This window comes from Boleophthalmus pectinirostris, unplaced genomic scaffold (genome assembly GCF_026225935.1).
Source record: "Boleophthalmus pectinirostris isolate CB_2022bp ecotype Guang Dong unplaced genomic scaffold, ASM2622593v1 HiC_scaffold_7, whole genome shotgun sequence".
Taxonomy (NCBI): domain Eukaryota; kingdom Metazoa; phylum Chordata; class Actinopteri; order Gobiiformes; family Gobiidae; genus Boleophthalmus; species Boleophthalmus pectinirostris.
Genome location: NW_026571473.1, coordinates 39,916,508 through 39,933,288, shown reverse-complemented (window position 1 = coordinate 39,933,288; position 16,781 = coordinate 39,916,508). Strand labels below are relative to the sequence as shown.

General features: G+C 44.4%; 3 protein-coding genes across 3 annotated transcripts; all 3 read left to right on the top strand.

Moving 5' to 3' along the window:
- The first annotated feature begins 65 nt into the window (after positions 1 to 65).
- LOC129412069 (zinc finger protein 182-like) lies at positions 66 to 4,016 on the top strand. Its single transcript, XM_055164950.1, has 2 exons — positions 66 to 458; positions 1,745 to 4,016. Exons 1-2 carry the CDS (start codon positions 263 to 265, stop codon positions 2,512 to 2,514), a joined length of 966 nt encoding a protein of 321 aa, XP_055020925.1. The 5' UTR covers positions 66 to 262; the 3' UTR covers positions 2,515 to 4,016.
- A 1,593-nt stretch (positions 4,017 to 5,609) lies between these two features.
- Positions 5,610 to 11,291, top strand: LOC129412068 (gastrula zinc finger protein XlCGF52.1-like). The gene is made up of 2 exons (XM_055164946.1): positions 5,610 to 5,846; positions 8,587 to 11,291. Exons 1-2 carry the CDS (start codon positions 5,708 to 5,710, stop codon positions 9,786 to 9,788), a joined length of 1,341 nt encoding a protein of 446 aa, XP_055020921.1. The 5' UTR covers positions 5,610 to 5,707; the 3' UTR covers positions 9,789 to 11,291.
- A 1,092-nt stretch (positions 11,292 to 12,383) lies between these two features.
- On the top strand, positions 12,384 to 16,781 carry LOC110168544 (zinc finger protein 501-like). Its single transcript, XM_055164945.1, has 2 exons — positions 12,384 to 12,622; positions 14,849 to 16,781. The coding sequence occupies exons 1-2, from the start codon at positions 12,433 to 12,435 to the stop codon at positions 16,126 to 16,128; spliced, it is 1,470 nt and encodes a 489-aa protein (XP_055020920.1). The 5' UTR covers positions 12,384 to 12,432; the 3' UTR covers positions 16,129 to 16,781.

Genomic DNA, 16,781 nt, shown 5'->3' with positions numbered 1-16,781 from the left:
CTCAAAACTGGGACTGTCCCGGGTCAATAGGGACATCAGGTCACTCTGGTCACTCTTGTCACTCTAAATAAACCATAAACCAGCTCAAACTTTTGTATTTATAGATCATTCCTCAGTCGTGTCTCCTCCTCGTCACCAGGAGGCGCTGTCACTTCCATCTCCTCAGACTCTTGGACAAAGCGGAAGTTTACGGGGATTTTATTATTTTTTTCCTTCATGTGATCGTCCCGGAGCCGAACGCGAACGACTCTTTTTGTGAAACATGAACGGGAGCCAGAGGAGCCGCGCCCTGAGAGCTCTGGTGTCGGAGAGACTCTCTGCGGCCGCGGACGAGATCTTTGCTCTGGTGGAGACGACGATAGCGGAATATGAAGAAGAACTGCGCCGCTCCAAAGAGGAGAACCAGAGGAACCTGCAGCTCCTGGACTCGACTCTGCGCGCCTACAAACTCACAGCAGGTTGGTGGAAGTTACACCTAAAAGTCTAGAGGGACCAGAGAGACCAGAGGGACCCGGGACAGTCCCAGGTTTGAGCCTGTGTCCCTGCAGATTTATACAAAACCAGTGATTTGTCCCAATTTATACAAGAAATGTCCCAGTGTCTCTGTTTTGGCCAATCTGATCTAAACCAGGACTAAACCAGGACTGAACCAGGACCAAACGAGGACTAAACTAAGAGTAAGCCAGGACTACATCAGGTCTAAACCAGGACTACATCAGGTCTTAACTAGGTCTTAACTAGGACTAAACCAGGACTAAACCAGGTCTAAACCAGGTCTAAACCAGGTCTAAACCAGGTCTAAACCAGGACTAAACCAGGACTAAACCAGGACTACATCAGGTCTTAACTAGGTCTTAACTAGGACTAAACCAGGACTAAACCAGGACTAAACCAGGTCTAAACCAGGTCTAAACCAGGTCTAAACCAGGTCTAAACCAGGTCTAAACCAGGACTAAACCAGGACTAAACCAGGACTACATCAGGTCTAAACTAAGACTGAACCAGGTCTTAACCCTAACCCTTTGCTGAGGAGGACGGGTCTGGTCTGGACTCTCTCGGATTAAAATTAATTCCAGCCCTTATTTTGTTTTCCAGGTAAAACCTCAATTCAGATTTATTATTTCCATTTAATCTCGAAGGAGAAAATCTTATAATATCTGAACAATTTAATTCAGAACAATTAATTCAGAATTAAAAAACATCATGTAAACGTGGACAGTGAAGTGTCTGGAAAAGCAGAGTATGAGACAAAAATGTTATTTTATTTATTTAATTAAATTTGTATTTATTTTTAATTTCATTATTTTATTTTTTTATTTTTGTTAATTTTATTTTAAATTGTATTTATTTATTAAATTTTTTATTTATTTATTTTAATGTTTTATTTCAATTTTATTTCAATTTTATTTATTTTTTTTTTTCAATTTTTTCAATTTTATTTTTAAATTTAATTAAAATCTTTTATTTTTGTATTATCAATTTATTTATTTATTATTATTATTTATATATATATATATATTTTCATGTATATTTCTGGTCCTGTAGTTTTTATTACAGCCGTATGACACGACTCCAGCAGCAGATTGTGAAATAACACGATGTACTGAACAAAAAAAAGGATGTATAACTCTTTATTTGGGGGTAAAAGGGGGAGATTTAATTGAAAAATTAACAACAAAAAAAGCACTAAAATTGCCTTTAGGTCTGGACGAGTTTGCTGAAATAACAATGTGAGTTCTTGCAGGTGTTCCCATTGAAGCGCTGAGTCCTGAAGAAACGGAGGAGCAGAAACCTGAACCTGTGACGATTAAAGAAGAGCCAGAAGAGCCGGAGCAGCCGGAGGAGCCGGAAGAGCCAGAGGACACATGCTTCCTCCAGCCCGCGCTCCTGAAGACCGAGGATCTCCAGCAGACTCCGGTCAAACATGAAGCTCAGGGAGACGAGACACGAGACGCGCCGCACGGGACGTTTCTACTCAACAAGTCGACGGAACGCTGCAAAGTCTGGACCAAACTGTGGGAACCTCCCGCTCAGGTGGAGATGGAGACAGAGTTGGAGGTCGATCGCGGAGAACAACACCACCAGAGGAACCGACACGCAAGTCCGACGGCGGAATACACGTGTGGAGGCGGCATGGAGGGACGAGGAGAAGGAGCAGAGAGCAGAGCCACGATCAGAGAAGGACAGATCAAACACATAATTCCAGCAGTTTATAACTCCTCAGAGAACAGTTTGTGTTTGAGCAGCGGTAAAACCCACGCGTGCTCCTTCTGCGAAAAGAGGTTCTCGACCAATCAGAGTTTACAGATCCACATACGAGTCCACACAGGGGAGAGACCTTACAGCTGTCCCGTCTGCGAGAAGTGCTTCACGCAAAAGGCTCACCTCAAGACGCACATCAGGACGCACACCAAAGAGAAACCCTACAGCTGTTCGGTCTGCCTCAGGTCGTTTATGCACAAAGTGTCTCTGAATCTGCACATGGAGAAGACTCACCCGGAGCACGTGGGCTGAGAGCTGCTCACTGGGGTTTTAAAGAGAAACTGACTCCTGTGAGATTTAAGACGTGTTTCTAATGTTTTTACTTCATCACAAACGGAGCTGGAGTTGTGTTTGTTTCGTTCATGTTGAAGTAAAATCTGTGTGTCGTTCGTTCGTTCGTTTTTCAATATAAAACCAAAAATAAGAAAATGAAAAAACAACAATTTTCTTCATTATTTGTCTCCAAAAACAAAATGAAAAAAAAAACAGATAATGATTCGTTTTTTCATTTTTCGATTTTGTGTTTAAATGAAAAATGGAAAAAACGGATAAGAACCGTTTCCCGTTTATGTGACTTCCGTGACTGTGATGTCGACCTGAACCAGGACAGATCCAGGTCCGGGACCAGACCGGACTCCAAGCTTTGACTCTGAGCCTCAGCCTCGAGCTCCGGCCCTGCTGTGGACTCTGAACCTGTGGTCTGGTCTTGATCTGGTCCTGGTGTGGTCCCAGTCTGGTCTTGGTTTCAGTCCCGGTCTCAGTCCTGGTCTCAGTCCCGGGCTGGTTCCGGTCTGGTCTTGGTCTTAGTCCCGGTGTCAGTCCCGGTGTCAGTCCCGGTGTCAGTCCCGGTGTCAGTCCCGGTGTCAGTCCCGGTGTCGGTCCCGGTGTCGGTCCCGGTCTGGTCCCGGTCTGGTCCTGGTCTGGTCCCGGTCTGGTCTTGGTCTCAGTCCTGGTCTGGTCCCGGTCTGGTCTTGGTCTCAGTCCTGGTCTGGTCCCAGTCTGGCCTTGGTCTCAGTCCCGGTCTGGTCCCAGTCTGGTCCCGGTCTGGCCTTGGTCTCAGTCCCGCTCTGGTCCCAGTCTGGTCCCGATCTGGCCTTGGTCTCAATCCCGATCTGGCCTTGGTTTCAGTCACGGCCTGGTCTTGGTCTCAGTCCTGGTCTCAGTCCTGGTCTGGTCCCGGTCTGGTCCCGGTCTAGTCCCGGTCTGGTCCCGGACCCGGGTCAGTCTGGCCTCACAGTCACTGAAGTCTCGTAAACGGGAAACGGTCGTTATCTGTTTTTTTCCCATTTTTCATTTAAACACAAAATCAAAAACTGAAAAAACGAATCATGATCTGTTTATTTCATTTTGGTTTTGGAGACAAATAATGAAGAAAATTGTTGTTTTTTCATTTTCTTATTTTTGGTTTTATTTTGAAAAACGAATGACACACGGATTAAGTGAATCTTTATTTTTCGTTTGTTTACATTTACAAAACTCTAAACGTTCTGTTCCACCGTGAGTTTTAAACTCCACACAGCTGCACTAGAATCATCTGGATCATTTTTTCATTGTTGATCTCGACTGAACTAAAGGGAAAAGGAGCTGTTCACCTGAAAACTTCATTTCATATTTTTATTGTTTCGTTCATGTTGAATATAAAATGATTCTGTTCTACACGTCAATGAAATGAAGGAAAAGGAGCAGAAAGAAAAATAAACTTGTAACATCTGTCGCTTTTTCACACAAAATAAAACATTTTCAGTTTTTGTGTCTTTAATAGTTTTTATTTTGATTTTTAGAAGAAAAAAAAAAACTAATAATATTTTACTCAAGTTGAAGTGCAAAGTCGTGGTACAAGAAATGACTCGAGTAAGAGTAAAAAAGTATTTGAGAAAAGTTCTACTCAAGTAAAAGAAATTTAAAGAGTCCGAACATCTGATTTATTATTTTAAAAAGTGAACGTGACAAAACATGAAATAAGTGACAGAATCTGGTGTTTTCAAAGAACAGACACAAAAATGAGACAAACTAAATCAGAAGTGAAGCAGCTGCGACAAACACAAATGTTCAAATCGTTTCATTTTGTCACTTTAGACTCACTCACAGTGGGAAGAGGAAGCACAACTTTTACTCAAGTAACAGTACTGTTACTTCAATACAAATATTACTCAAGTAGGAGACTAGAAAAGTACTCTGAAAAGTACAATTTCTTAAAAAAAAAAAATCACAAAAAAGATTAAAAAACAGAAAACAAAATATTTAAGGGAACAGAAAATACACAAATGCAACTTTGATTTGACAGTTCTAAAATCTAAATACTAATGTTGAAGTCAAGAAAAGAAGACTAATCTGAGACCACATGGTTCCGAGACAAGGACAAGACCAAGACCTCTGAGAATCGAGGCTGAGGCTTTTAAAGGTCAAGACTGAGACAAGACTGAGACCTCTGACAGCCGAGACCAGGACAAGACCAAGACTTTTAAAGGTCAAGACCGAGAGAAGACCAAGACCACAGCCCAAACAGACTAAAACAAGACCATCTTTTTGACATTTATTTGTATTCTGGCACATTTATTTAAATGTTTTTTTATAAATCTATCTCCATTTGATCTGATTAATGTTAATTTAGGATTAAAATAATCCAAACTGTTCTGCTCTGAAACACTCACACTTTTGGACTCTGACCCACAGTTTGAGAAACCCTTCTTTAATCCTGCTTTCACAGGCACTTTTAATCAAAGTGAGTTTTTCCAAGTTCGTGACATTTACAGTTACATTATTTTACCTGTTTTGAAATCATATTCAGCCTCTACATATTTACCAGCCTTAATGAAACATGATCACACTCAACGAGTGTCAAACCTCGAGTCCGACACAAGACCAACACCATAAAAATGTGGTCTCGAGAACACTACTAAACACAAACACACACACACACATACACACACACACACACACACACACACACACACACATCACACACACACACATCACACACACACACACACACACACACACACACACACACACACACACGCACACACACACACATACACACACACACACACACACACACACACACACACACACACACACACACACACACACACACACACACACACACACACACACACACATATATATTAAACTAATAAGAATAATAAATAATAAAAAGTTCTTCAGGTAAATGTTCCTCAGTTCTGTCTTTTCTTCTCAACTCTCGGCTTCTTTGCTTTAGTTAAACAGTAACACTTTCTTATCTTGAGTGCGTTTCTGATCTTTGTGCTTCTTATCTTGACTTTGTTTTTGATCTTTGGACTTTTCTGTTTGATCAGCGGGGATGTGGGCGGGGCCTAACGCGGAAGTGCCGCAGACTCACGGCGTTTAGCTCCGGTTTAGCTCCGGGGCTAAAGCTCAAATTAAACTCAAACTAAACTTAAACTAAACTCTTCCGGTTTGTAAAATGTTTAAAGGACAAACGCCGAGAGTTTGTGTGAAAGAGGAAAAGGACCAGAAGGACTCGGAGGACCAGGAGGACCCGCGGCACCAGCGGCTCTGTGACCCGACTCTGAGCGCACAGGCCCGGCTCCACAGGACACAAGGTACCGCTCCAGTGTCCGCAGCACCGGGGCTCGGCTCGGGTGGGGTCAGGTCCGGTCGGGTCCGGTCTCCGTGGTTCTGGTCGGGCCCAAAACATGAAAAATCTCTGTTGGTGTTTTCAGACTCTAGGATGGGGTCAGAGGTCAGAGGTCAGTTCTATTGATCACGTTAAACCAGGTCTAAACCAGGTCTAAACTAAGACTAAAGTAGGACTAAACCAGGACTATCACAATTTTTTAATAATCTAATTCTACCAACAGTAAAGAGAAGCATAAATTGTCTTTTGTTTTGCCAAAATACAGAAAATTTGCAGAGGTTTTATTTATTCCAAACATCTCAACCTCAGTGTGTCCCAGTTTTTTATTTGGATCATCTGGTCGCCCTGAAATATTCTCACATTTAAAGATCAGAGTTAATTTAAATAAATAAAGCGATGTCAGAGCTGCACCTGTGTCTCTGTCCCACAGATTTATACAAAAACACTGATTTGTCCCACAGTTTATACAAGAAATGTCCCAGTGTCTCTATTTTTGACCAAATCTGATCCTGCAACAGTAAAGAGAAACATAAACTGACATTTGTTTTGGTAAAATACAAAAAAATCTGCTTAAAAACGACAAACACAAAGAAAATGTGACTGTACTGACTCATGTTAAAGCCGAGCGCAGGACAGTTTTCCTTATTTATTTATTTATTTATTTATTTATTAGTTTGAGGCAGGTACAACAAAATTCAAAACCAATCACAAAAATAGTGATTTGTACATGAACATATTTGGGATCTGGTGCTCAAAAGGAGCAGGATGAAGTTAAAAAACTTAGAGTCTTACCCCAACTGTTTTACATAATCACCTGGTTCACTGTGACGGGGGTCGGGGGTCAGGGTTCGGGGGTCAGGGTCAGGTCGGTCGTGCAACAGACCCTGACGACGCAGATTAGATTCTTTGAAAACCACCAAACTTTGTTTACACATCAGACCAACTGCACAGTTTCTCTTTCACTCCAAACTTTCTTTCTGCTGCTTGATTTCCGTTTTCAGCTGCAAATTTCACGACTTGCACTTTGTAATCTGCAGAGTCTGATTTTGTTTTTGGGGCATTGTAATTAATTAATCAGTCATTGCATTTGTGCAGCGCCTTTCAAAACGCCCAAAGCACTTTACAGTTCATTATTCATTCACTCCACACTCGGTGATGTAAACTACTACTGTAGCCACTAGGGATGGGCATGATTAGTCGATTAATCGATAATTGATCATTAAGAATTTCATCGATTACGTTCATTTTAATTGACAAACCGAATGTAGGTTTCTGTGTGTAAAGTAGGGAGACCAAACAGGGTCCGTACATGTAGCTCTTTGCACTCAGAAGGAGCGAGACACAAACAGTGGGTCAGTCTGTAACGAACCGAAGCACAAATGTGGATTTAACCAGGATTTGTAGAAGACATTCCACAGTGTGACAAGTGTGTGCACAATAGCACATAGTGTCCAAGTTTTTCCTGAGAGTTCCGATCCCCCCGTAGGTTTTGACAAACACAAATCTGGTCACACTGACCTGTATTCACCTGAGTCATGTCCAACACAAGTTGAACCACATAGAGCTGGAGTTTTAGTTTTGTTTCTGTGAGATTTGAACAAAACATTAAACACATTATAATGTCAAACAGCTGATGTGGATCTAGAGTCGTTATGTTTATATGTCGTAAAGTTGAATTTATTTATGCAGATTAGTGCAGATAGTAATAATAATGATGATCATTTTAATATAAAAACATTAATGATTAATGGAAAATGAGTCGTTAATTCTCCCGACGATCGAAAATTTCATCAAATGCCCGTCCCTAGTAGCCACAGCTGCCCTGGGGCAGAATGACGGAAGCGAGGCTGCCAATCGGAGACATCGGCCCCTCCGACCACCACCATCACTCACACACACAACACTTTCATACTAGACTATTTATTTATTTATTTATCTATTTATTTGAGACAGGGACAGCGCACAATTTTCGCATTAACCTTGACAGGAGAGATGCATTGTACATCAGGTTGTAGCATCAGTGCTAATTTCCACCTGTCGTCCCTGGACAGGTTCATTGATTGATTGTATTTAACTGACCTTGACTATCAACTGTTCTGGAGACCTGTAGCATGTTTTGGGTGGTGAAGTGTCTTGCCTAAGGACACAACAACAGTTTTTGCTCTGGCGCCTCCTGTGGCTCTTAATGTTCCCAGAGTCTCATCCAAGTCCAGACCAGGTCCAACTTCTGAGCCTCTGAGAACTGACCCCAGATCAGACTCTAACAAATCGATGTGGATAAACCGTTTGTGTTCAGTCGTCTCAGTCTTTGTCTTTATAAGTTTAAAGTTTAAATGTGAAATAGTTGAGCGGTGCAGAAGTAACAGTGCGATCGACTGACATGATCCAGACAGGCTCTTTCTGCAGGAGACATGTGCAGTAGAGCCAAGTGACAGTGGTACAGGAGGAACAGGAGCAGCAGATACTCACACACAAGACTAGAACCTCTCCACACTTCACCAAAAACATTTTTATATAGAAGTCACACCGAGAATAAGTCACAGGAAACACACAAACCAGGAACAAAAGTCACACTTATAGTCTGAAAAACACGGTAACTGTTTTTAATCTGTAATCTGTGTTTTCTGTTTAATTGGAGGTGTAAGTTACATTTATACGCCAAAGTATTTTTTTAAATATTACCATTTTGTGCTTCTCTCCTGCAGCTGTTCAGATGGAGCGGTCCTGCCCTGAGTCCAGAGTGAAGGAGGAAACCCCCGAGAGTCGACAGATTAAAGAGGAGGCAGAGGAGCGGAGCGTGAAACAGGAGGAAGAGCCGCTCCCGGAGTTCACCGTCGTGTGTGTGAAGAGTGAAGAGCCGTCCTCGCTGCTCCGACCGAGACAAACCGAGGCCCGAGAGGAAGAGGAGCGACCGGCGCACGCACACGGACACTTCTCCTCGCGCGCCGACCCACAATCCGACCGCTCCTCTGACACAGACGACGACGAAGACTGGGAGGCTCCGGCCGCCGCTTCCGCCGTGCGCACGGAGACGGAGGAGCACGGAGAGCGCGACGAACGAACGCCGAGGACAGACGCGAGTCCGGCCGCGCACAACTCGGCGGAGAGGAAACACGAGTGCTCCATTTGTAAAAAGGGATTCACCACGAGACTCAACCTCGAGGTGCACATCAGGGTCCACACGGGAGAGAAACCTTACAGCTGTTCGTACTGCGACAAGACATTTGCCCAAAAGGGAAACCTCAACAAACACATAAGGACCCACACGGGAGAAAAACCCTACAGCTGCCCCTACTGCGACAAAGTGTTTTCTCGGAATTCGTGTCTGAGCGAACACATCAACACGCACACCGGGGAGAGACCTTACAGCTGTTCGTGCTGCGAGAAAATGTTCACGGAGAGCTCGACCCTCCGGCGCCACATGAGGACCCACACGGGAGAGAAACCCTACAGCTGCTCGGTTTGTAAGAGAACGTTTGCGCAGCAGGCGACGTTAGATAAACACGCGATAATCCACACGGGAGAGCGACCTTTCAGCTGTCCGTTCTGTCAGAAGACGTTCACGTACAAGTCTGCTCTCGGGGTCCACATCAGGATCCACACGGGGGACAAACCTTACAGCTGTTCGAACTGCGAGAAAGAGTTTAGGAGCAAATGCACGCTGGACAAACACATGATGACGCACACCGGGGAGAAACCCTACAGCTGCTCAATTTGTAACAAAACCTTTGCGTACAAGTTGAGTCTGGAAGTTCACACGCGCGTTCACACGGGGGAGAGACCCTTCAGCTGCTCGGCCTGCGGGAAAGCGTTTCTCGACGGATCCGCGCTGAAGAAACACGAGAGAACTCACGCCAGAGAGAAACCTTTCAGCAGTTCAGACCCTCAGAAAACCTCGGTGTCGTGAACGCGCCGCGTCGAGGGCGTTTTTCTGTTTCAACGAAAACACGAGGACGGAGGATTTGATTTAGAATTTAAGAGATTCTAAAAACACAAAACTGTTTTTTTTAATTTTCCTCGTCACAATCGACTCGATTCACGACGAAGACGTTTGGAAACACGAGGAGGACGACGTCTGATGGAGCTACAGACACTGAGAACGTGATAAAACCAGGACTAGACCAGGACTAAGCCAGGACTAAACCAGGACTAGACCAGGACCAGGACTAAACCAGGACTAAACCAGGACTAAACCAGGACTAAACCAGGACTAGACCAGGACCAGGACTAGACCGAGACTGGACCGGGACTGGACCAACACCAGACCAGACTAAACCAGGACTAAACCAGGAATAAACCAGGACCTAGACCAAGACTAGACCAGGACCAGGACTGGATCGGGACTGAACCAGGACTGGATCGGGACTGAACAGGACTGAACCAGGACTGAACCAGGACTGAACCAGGACTAAACCAGGACTAAACCAGAACTAAACCAGGACCTAGACCAGGACTAGACCACGATTTAGACCAGGACTAGACCAGGACTAAAGCTGGACTAAACCAGAACTAGACCAGGACCAGAACTAAGCCAGGACTAGACCAAAACCAGACAAGGACTAATGCAGGACTAAACCAGAACTAAACCAGGTCTAAACCAGGACTGAACTGTGGTTTTAGCAGAAGTGTCTTCTCTCTAAAGGTCGAGGTCGGAACTGTTGATCTGAAGGACGTAACGGTTTAATTAAAATTATAAAACACAAATGAACAGCCAATTTATAAAAGGAAAAAAAGAATCCACATGTTTCCAAACGTCGGCCGGTTTTGTGACGTCAGAGTGAACGGAGAACCTCGTCTCGTGACTTTTGGGGTAAACGACGTGAACCAAAAATCCACCGAGACTGAGACGAGCTTCAGAACCAGATCATGTTTCATTTTCTTGAGTTCGGTTTATTCTGGGCGCTCAGCGGGTGGGGCTCAGGTGGGCATGTTTCTGGATGTTTCTGGATATTTCTGGATGTTTCTGGATGCATTTATTACGTAAAACTTATGAAAAATGAAGAAACAGAAATGTGAAAATGTTTAATTTGTCCAACAATGTGCAGATCTCAAATGAAACGAGGCGAGAGTTTTACAGAAACACTCTTCACGTTTTAATAACATCTGGACCAAAGAGGATTGTGTTTTGTGTTTGTTTGTTTTTTCGACTGTTGCCGTGGTAACACTCCCTGAATCGAGATCATGATTCTGTGATTTGTGACGGTTTGAGTCAGATCGTCTGTCAGGAAAAACGGTTCTCGTTCTCAGACTCATTTGGAGTGAAGTTTGGATCGTCTGTAAAATAAGCACTGATTAAAATCTATTGTTTATGTTGAAGAATTTCTGAATCAGAAAAAAAAAAAAGTGCCTTCTTCCATCGTACAACGTTGTTCCTCATCTTAGACTTTCCTCAATAGAAATAATTTGAACACAGGAGCTCACACATCACAATATTACGACGGAGTGTAAGGGTCAGATAAAAAATTTTTTTTTTAAATGCTGGCGCTACGAGAATAAAGTCGTAACATTTGGACATTAAAGTCGTAATATTATGAGAATAAAGTCGAAGCCAGAAAAAGTGGTAATATTAGGAGAATATCGGCGGCTCGTGGAGAATTTGGAGCATTTTGTAAAGGAGAAGAATCCGTGTATCATTCGTTCATTTGACTGAACAAGGACTGAATCAGGACTAAATCAGGTCCGGAACCAAACCAGAACTAAGACCAGGATTGAGACCGGGACCAGACCAGGACTGAAAACAGTTTAGTCCTAGTTTAGTCCTGGTTTAAATCACGGAAATGGGAAATGGCGTTTCCGTGACTTTAAAATGCGATGCGGGAATATTACGCCACATACGGACTGAACCAGGACTGAACCAGGACTGAATCAGGACTAAACCGTTTTCAGTCCTGGTCCTGTTCCCGGTCTCAATCCTGGTCTCAGTTCTTGTCTGATCCCGGTCTAAGTCCCGGTCTGGTCTCGGACCTCGTTTAGTCCTGGTTTAGTCCTGGTTCAGTCCTGGTTCAGTAATTCATATTATAACTTTGTTCTCATAATATTACGACTTTATTTTAACTTCGACTTTATTCTCATAAAATTACGACTTTAATTTCGAAATGTTATGACTTTATTCTCGTAGCGCCAGCATTTTTTATTTATTTACCCTTATACTCCGTTGTAACAATATAATATAATAACAATATTTAATTTTATTTAATTTATTTTTGTTTATTTAATTTTAATTTAGTTTCAATTATTTTATTTTATTTTTGTTTATTTTTTTATTTAGTTTAGTTTGGTTTCATTTATTTTATTTTAAATTGTATTATATATATTTTTTCTTATTTTTTATTTTTTTGTTTTGTTGTTTTTTTTCTAATTTAATTTGTTTATTATCATGAAGTCGTGTTTCAGTTCACTCTCCTCGTCAGTTGGCGGCGGTAAAGCTCCTGCCGTTTTTTCGCCAATCTACAATAAAACCTCATGAGAAGAAGAAGAATGCTAATGCTAAAGCTAATGCTAATGCTAAAGCTAAGAGCGGAAGTGGAGTTTAGAGTTTCGGGAAAAATAAAATGTCTAAACTCCGCGTCCTGAGAGCTCTGGTGTCCGAGAGACTCTCTGCGGCCGCGGACGAGATCTTTGCTCTGGTGGAGACGACGATAGCGGAATATGAAGAAGAACTGCGCCGCTCCAGAGAGGAGAACCAGAGGAACCAGAGGAACCAGCGGCTCCCGGACCCGAGCGGCGCCGGAGACAGAGCAGGTGAGTCCCGCCTCAGAGCGGCTCATCACCCGCCGCGCCGCCCCCGGAGCCGCGGCTCTTTATGCGGCTCCGGACTAAACCAGGTCTAAATCAGGTCTAAACCAGGACTAAACCAGGTCTAAACCAGGTCTAAACCAGGTCTAAACCAGGAATAAACCAGGACTAAACCAGGTCTAAACCAGGTCTAAACCAGGACTAAACCAGGTCTAAACCAGGACTAAACCAGGTCTAAACCAGGTCTAAACCAGGAATAAACCAGGACTAAACCAGGTCTAAACCAGGTCTAAACCAGGACTAAACCAGGTCTAAACCAGGACTAAACCAGGTCTAAACCAGGTCTAAACCAGGACTAAACCAGGTCTAAACCAGGTCTAAACCAGGTCTAAACCAGGTCTAAACCAGGAATAAACCAGGAATAAACCAGGACTAAACCAGGTCTAAATCAGGTCTAAACCAGGACTAAACCAGGTCTAAACCAGGACTAAACCAGGTCTAAACCAGGTCTAAACCAGGAATAAACCAGGACTAAACCAGGTCTAAATCAGGTCTAAACCAGGACTAAACCAGGTCTAAACCAGGACTAAACCAGGTCTAAACCAGGTCTAAACCAGGTCTAAACCAGGAATAAACCAGGTCTAAACCAGGAATAAACCAGGAATAAACCAGGACTAAACCAGGTCTAAATCAGGTCTAAACCAGGACTAAACCAGGTCTAAACCAGGACTAAACCAGGCCTAAACCAGGTCTAAACCAGGACTAAACCAGGACTAAAGTAGGTCTAAACCAGGACTACACCAGGACTAAACCAGGTCTAAATCAGGTCTAAACCAGGACTAAACCAGGTCTAAATTAGGTCTAAACAAGGACTAAACTCTAACATAAAGAGTAAAAAATATAAATGGTAATAATAAATTTTAAATAAGTAGCAAAAAAGACAAAAACGCCACAAAAGCCTGTGGAGACATCTCCCGCAGAATCCACTTTCCAGACCTTTCTACCTTCTTAGAGTGATGTGTGGGCCTTGGATGTGTCGTCAAAATGGTTTTTAGATTGACACGATATAATAAGTTGATCTACTAGTGTTTATTAAACTTTACCAATCGGTAATGTTCAGCTGATGTGGACGCGGTGCTTGAGCTTCGTGCACCTCAAAGTCCTCGTCCGATTCCGGGTCCAACACATGCGGCTGAACGCGCTGTATCTCCATGATGAATAAAAGTTTATTCCTGCCGCTATCAGGGTCACGTCTGTCTCCCCCTCCCTCCCTGAGATGGCGGAGGAAGGGCGGCTCACTCAGAGTCTACGTCACGTTTGGAGGGCGGAGCCTGTGCTTTCTCAGGACGGGCGCGGGGAGGAGCAATAGTCGGACTTTCATAGTTCCTAGTCTGTGACTGATCCAAGAAATCTATTGTGTAATGGATGTTCCAAAACCCAAACTGTGCTTGTTTATGTGCAGAAGATACAATGTGAAAGAGTTAGTCTGTGTTCAGACTGCAGGGCTTAACGCTCAATTCCGATTTTTTTGTGTGAAATCTGATGTTTTTTCGAGGTCGTTCACATTTCCAGTTAAATGTGACTTGTATGTGACTCCAGTGTGAACATTAAACGGCCCGTAAGTGTCCCACATGTGACACTGGAGACACGACGACGTCAACCGCAGCGAGCGTCTCTGTGTTTACACAAGTTGTCCAAACATGGACGCAGCATCGAGCACCTGGAGATTTTAAAGTTCCTCTCGTACCGGAGCCAGAACATGAACAACTGACTTGTTTTAAGGAGGAGATTGAGAAGGAGAAGGACGAGGTTTTTGGTCGTGGTGTTTTGTGGGACAGAACGTTGAAAGGAACGTGTGGATGTGGAGACGGAGCCAAGAGTGATGAGTGGAGATGTGCTTCACCTCAGTGACACAGAGTTCATTAACAATTTTCTCCTACTTCAGTGCAGAATAGTGACGTTTGTGTCTTGTTGATAACATGTAGGTGGATGAATGTGACCTGACCGTTCACACTGAAGTCACATGTCAAAAGATCAGATATGGATCAGTTTCAGGAGCACAGGTCCAAGTGTCCTGGGTCACATTTGAAAAAATCAGATCTGTGTGGTTCAGATCAGGTCAAAATCAACTCAATATAGAAACAATGAAATCAAACGGTTTGTACAAAAGTGTCACTGTTGAAAAGCGTCTGTTACTGTTCATTACTAATGTTTGATTCTTTTCTCCTGCAGCTGTTCAGAGCCGCTGGTTCAGCCCAGAGCCGAGTATCAACGAGGAAAAAGCAGCGAGTCCACGGATTAAAGAGGAGGCAGAGGAGCCGAGCGTGAAACAGGAGGAAGAGTCGCTCCCGGAGTTCACCGCCGTGTGTGTGAAGAGCGAAGAGCCGTCCTCACTGCTCCGACTGAGACAAACCGAGGCCCGAGAGAAAGAGGAGCAGCCGGCGCGTGCACAGGGACACTTCCCCTCGCGCGCCGACCCGCAAACCGACCGCTCCTCTGACACGGACGACGACGAAGACTGGGAGGCTCCGGCCGCCGCTTCCACCGCGCGCACGGAGACGGAGGAGCACGGAGAGCGCGACGAACAAACGCCGAGGAAACGAAAAGGAGCAGGAGGAGAGATTCTGGAGTGCCCGTTCTGTCAGAAAGGCTTCACGACGAAACACAACTTGGAGACGCACACCAGGGTTCACACTGGCGAGAAAACCTACAGGTGTCCCATCTGCCGCAGCTCGTTTGTGCGTAAGTGCTCGCTGAAGGCTCACGCGCGAACGCACCGGGATGGAAACCTGTACCGCTGCTCCGTGTGCGCGCGAGCCTTCCCCCAACTCTCCTCGCTCACGCAGCACTACCGCACGCACACCGGGGAGAAGCCTTACAGCTGTTCAGTTTGCAACAACAGGTTCACGCAGCATCACCACCTCACGGAGCACATGAGAACCCACACCGGGGAGAGGCCTTACAGCTGTTCAGTGTGCGGGAAAGCGTTCGCGCGATCGTTCACTCTGAAAATCCACCATCGGCAGCACAAAAGCGGTCAGGACGCGCAGGGGGGGCGTTTGTCGTTGCGTTTGTCGGCCGCTCAGAGGGAGAGCGGCGTCTCTGCCCCAGGAGCGCCGGGACACGCGAGCGCGAACGCGACAACGCAGCGAGAGGGGAAACTCTACTGCTGCTCGGTCTGCGGAAGGACATTCTCCCAGTTGTCCTCGCTTACGCAGCACAACAGGACACACACGGGCGAGAAACCTTACAGCTGTTCGGTCTGCAATAACAGGTTCACGCAGCAGCATCACCTGACGGAGCACATGAGGATTCACACCGGAGAGAGACCGTACAGCTGCTCTGTCTGCGGGAAAACCTTCGCTCGGTCGTTCACGCTGAAAATTCACATGAAAACGCACGGAGCGGCTCCCTGCAGCAGTTCAGCTCAGACTCTGGTGTTTTCTCCAGATCTCCTCCAGATGGAGACCTGCCGGGAACAGCTGCAGGGTCTGGATGAGAGAAACGTGTGAAAAGACGACTCAGAGAAACCTTACAGCTGTTTACGCTCGCACAAAGTTCATCTCTTCAGTTTAAGAAGCAGCATCTCGAGTCACAGTTAAACGGTTCTTCGCTTCTTTCTTAAAAAAACTAAAAGCTTGAGGCGTTTGGATGGAAAAAAACACCTCACAGCGATGGAGCAAAACTGAAACAGAAGAAATGTTACTGTTACTAACGTCTTCTCACTCAAAATGTCCCAGTGAGTGTGTTTACGTGCACATCAGTGTCAGTATGGTTGGGTTTTTTGAGTTACAACGGTCGCTTGTTTATTGTTATTGTTTATGTTTTAAAAAATAACCCGCAATAGGCGAAGTGTCAGCTTTTGTGTGTGTCTCTGTGTGTGTGTGTGTGTGTGTGTGTGTGTGTGTGTGTGTGTGTGTGTGTGTCCACCCTCGAAAATTCCACCATTTATGAACCGATTGGCACCAAATTTGGTACGTGGGTCAAGCCTAGACCTGTGACGATCACAGATTTTGCTGGACAATTAATTGACCAAGAATTCATTGCGATAAACATTAATATTGACATTTTGAGACCAATTTCAACTAATATAATGACCATGGAATAAAAATTCAAATACATCCTTTCAAACATCAATAAACCTTATATTCTAAATAACATTTAA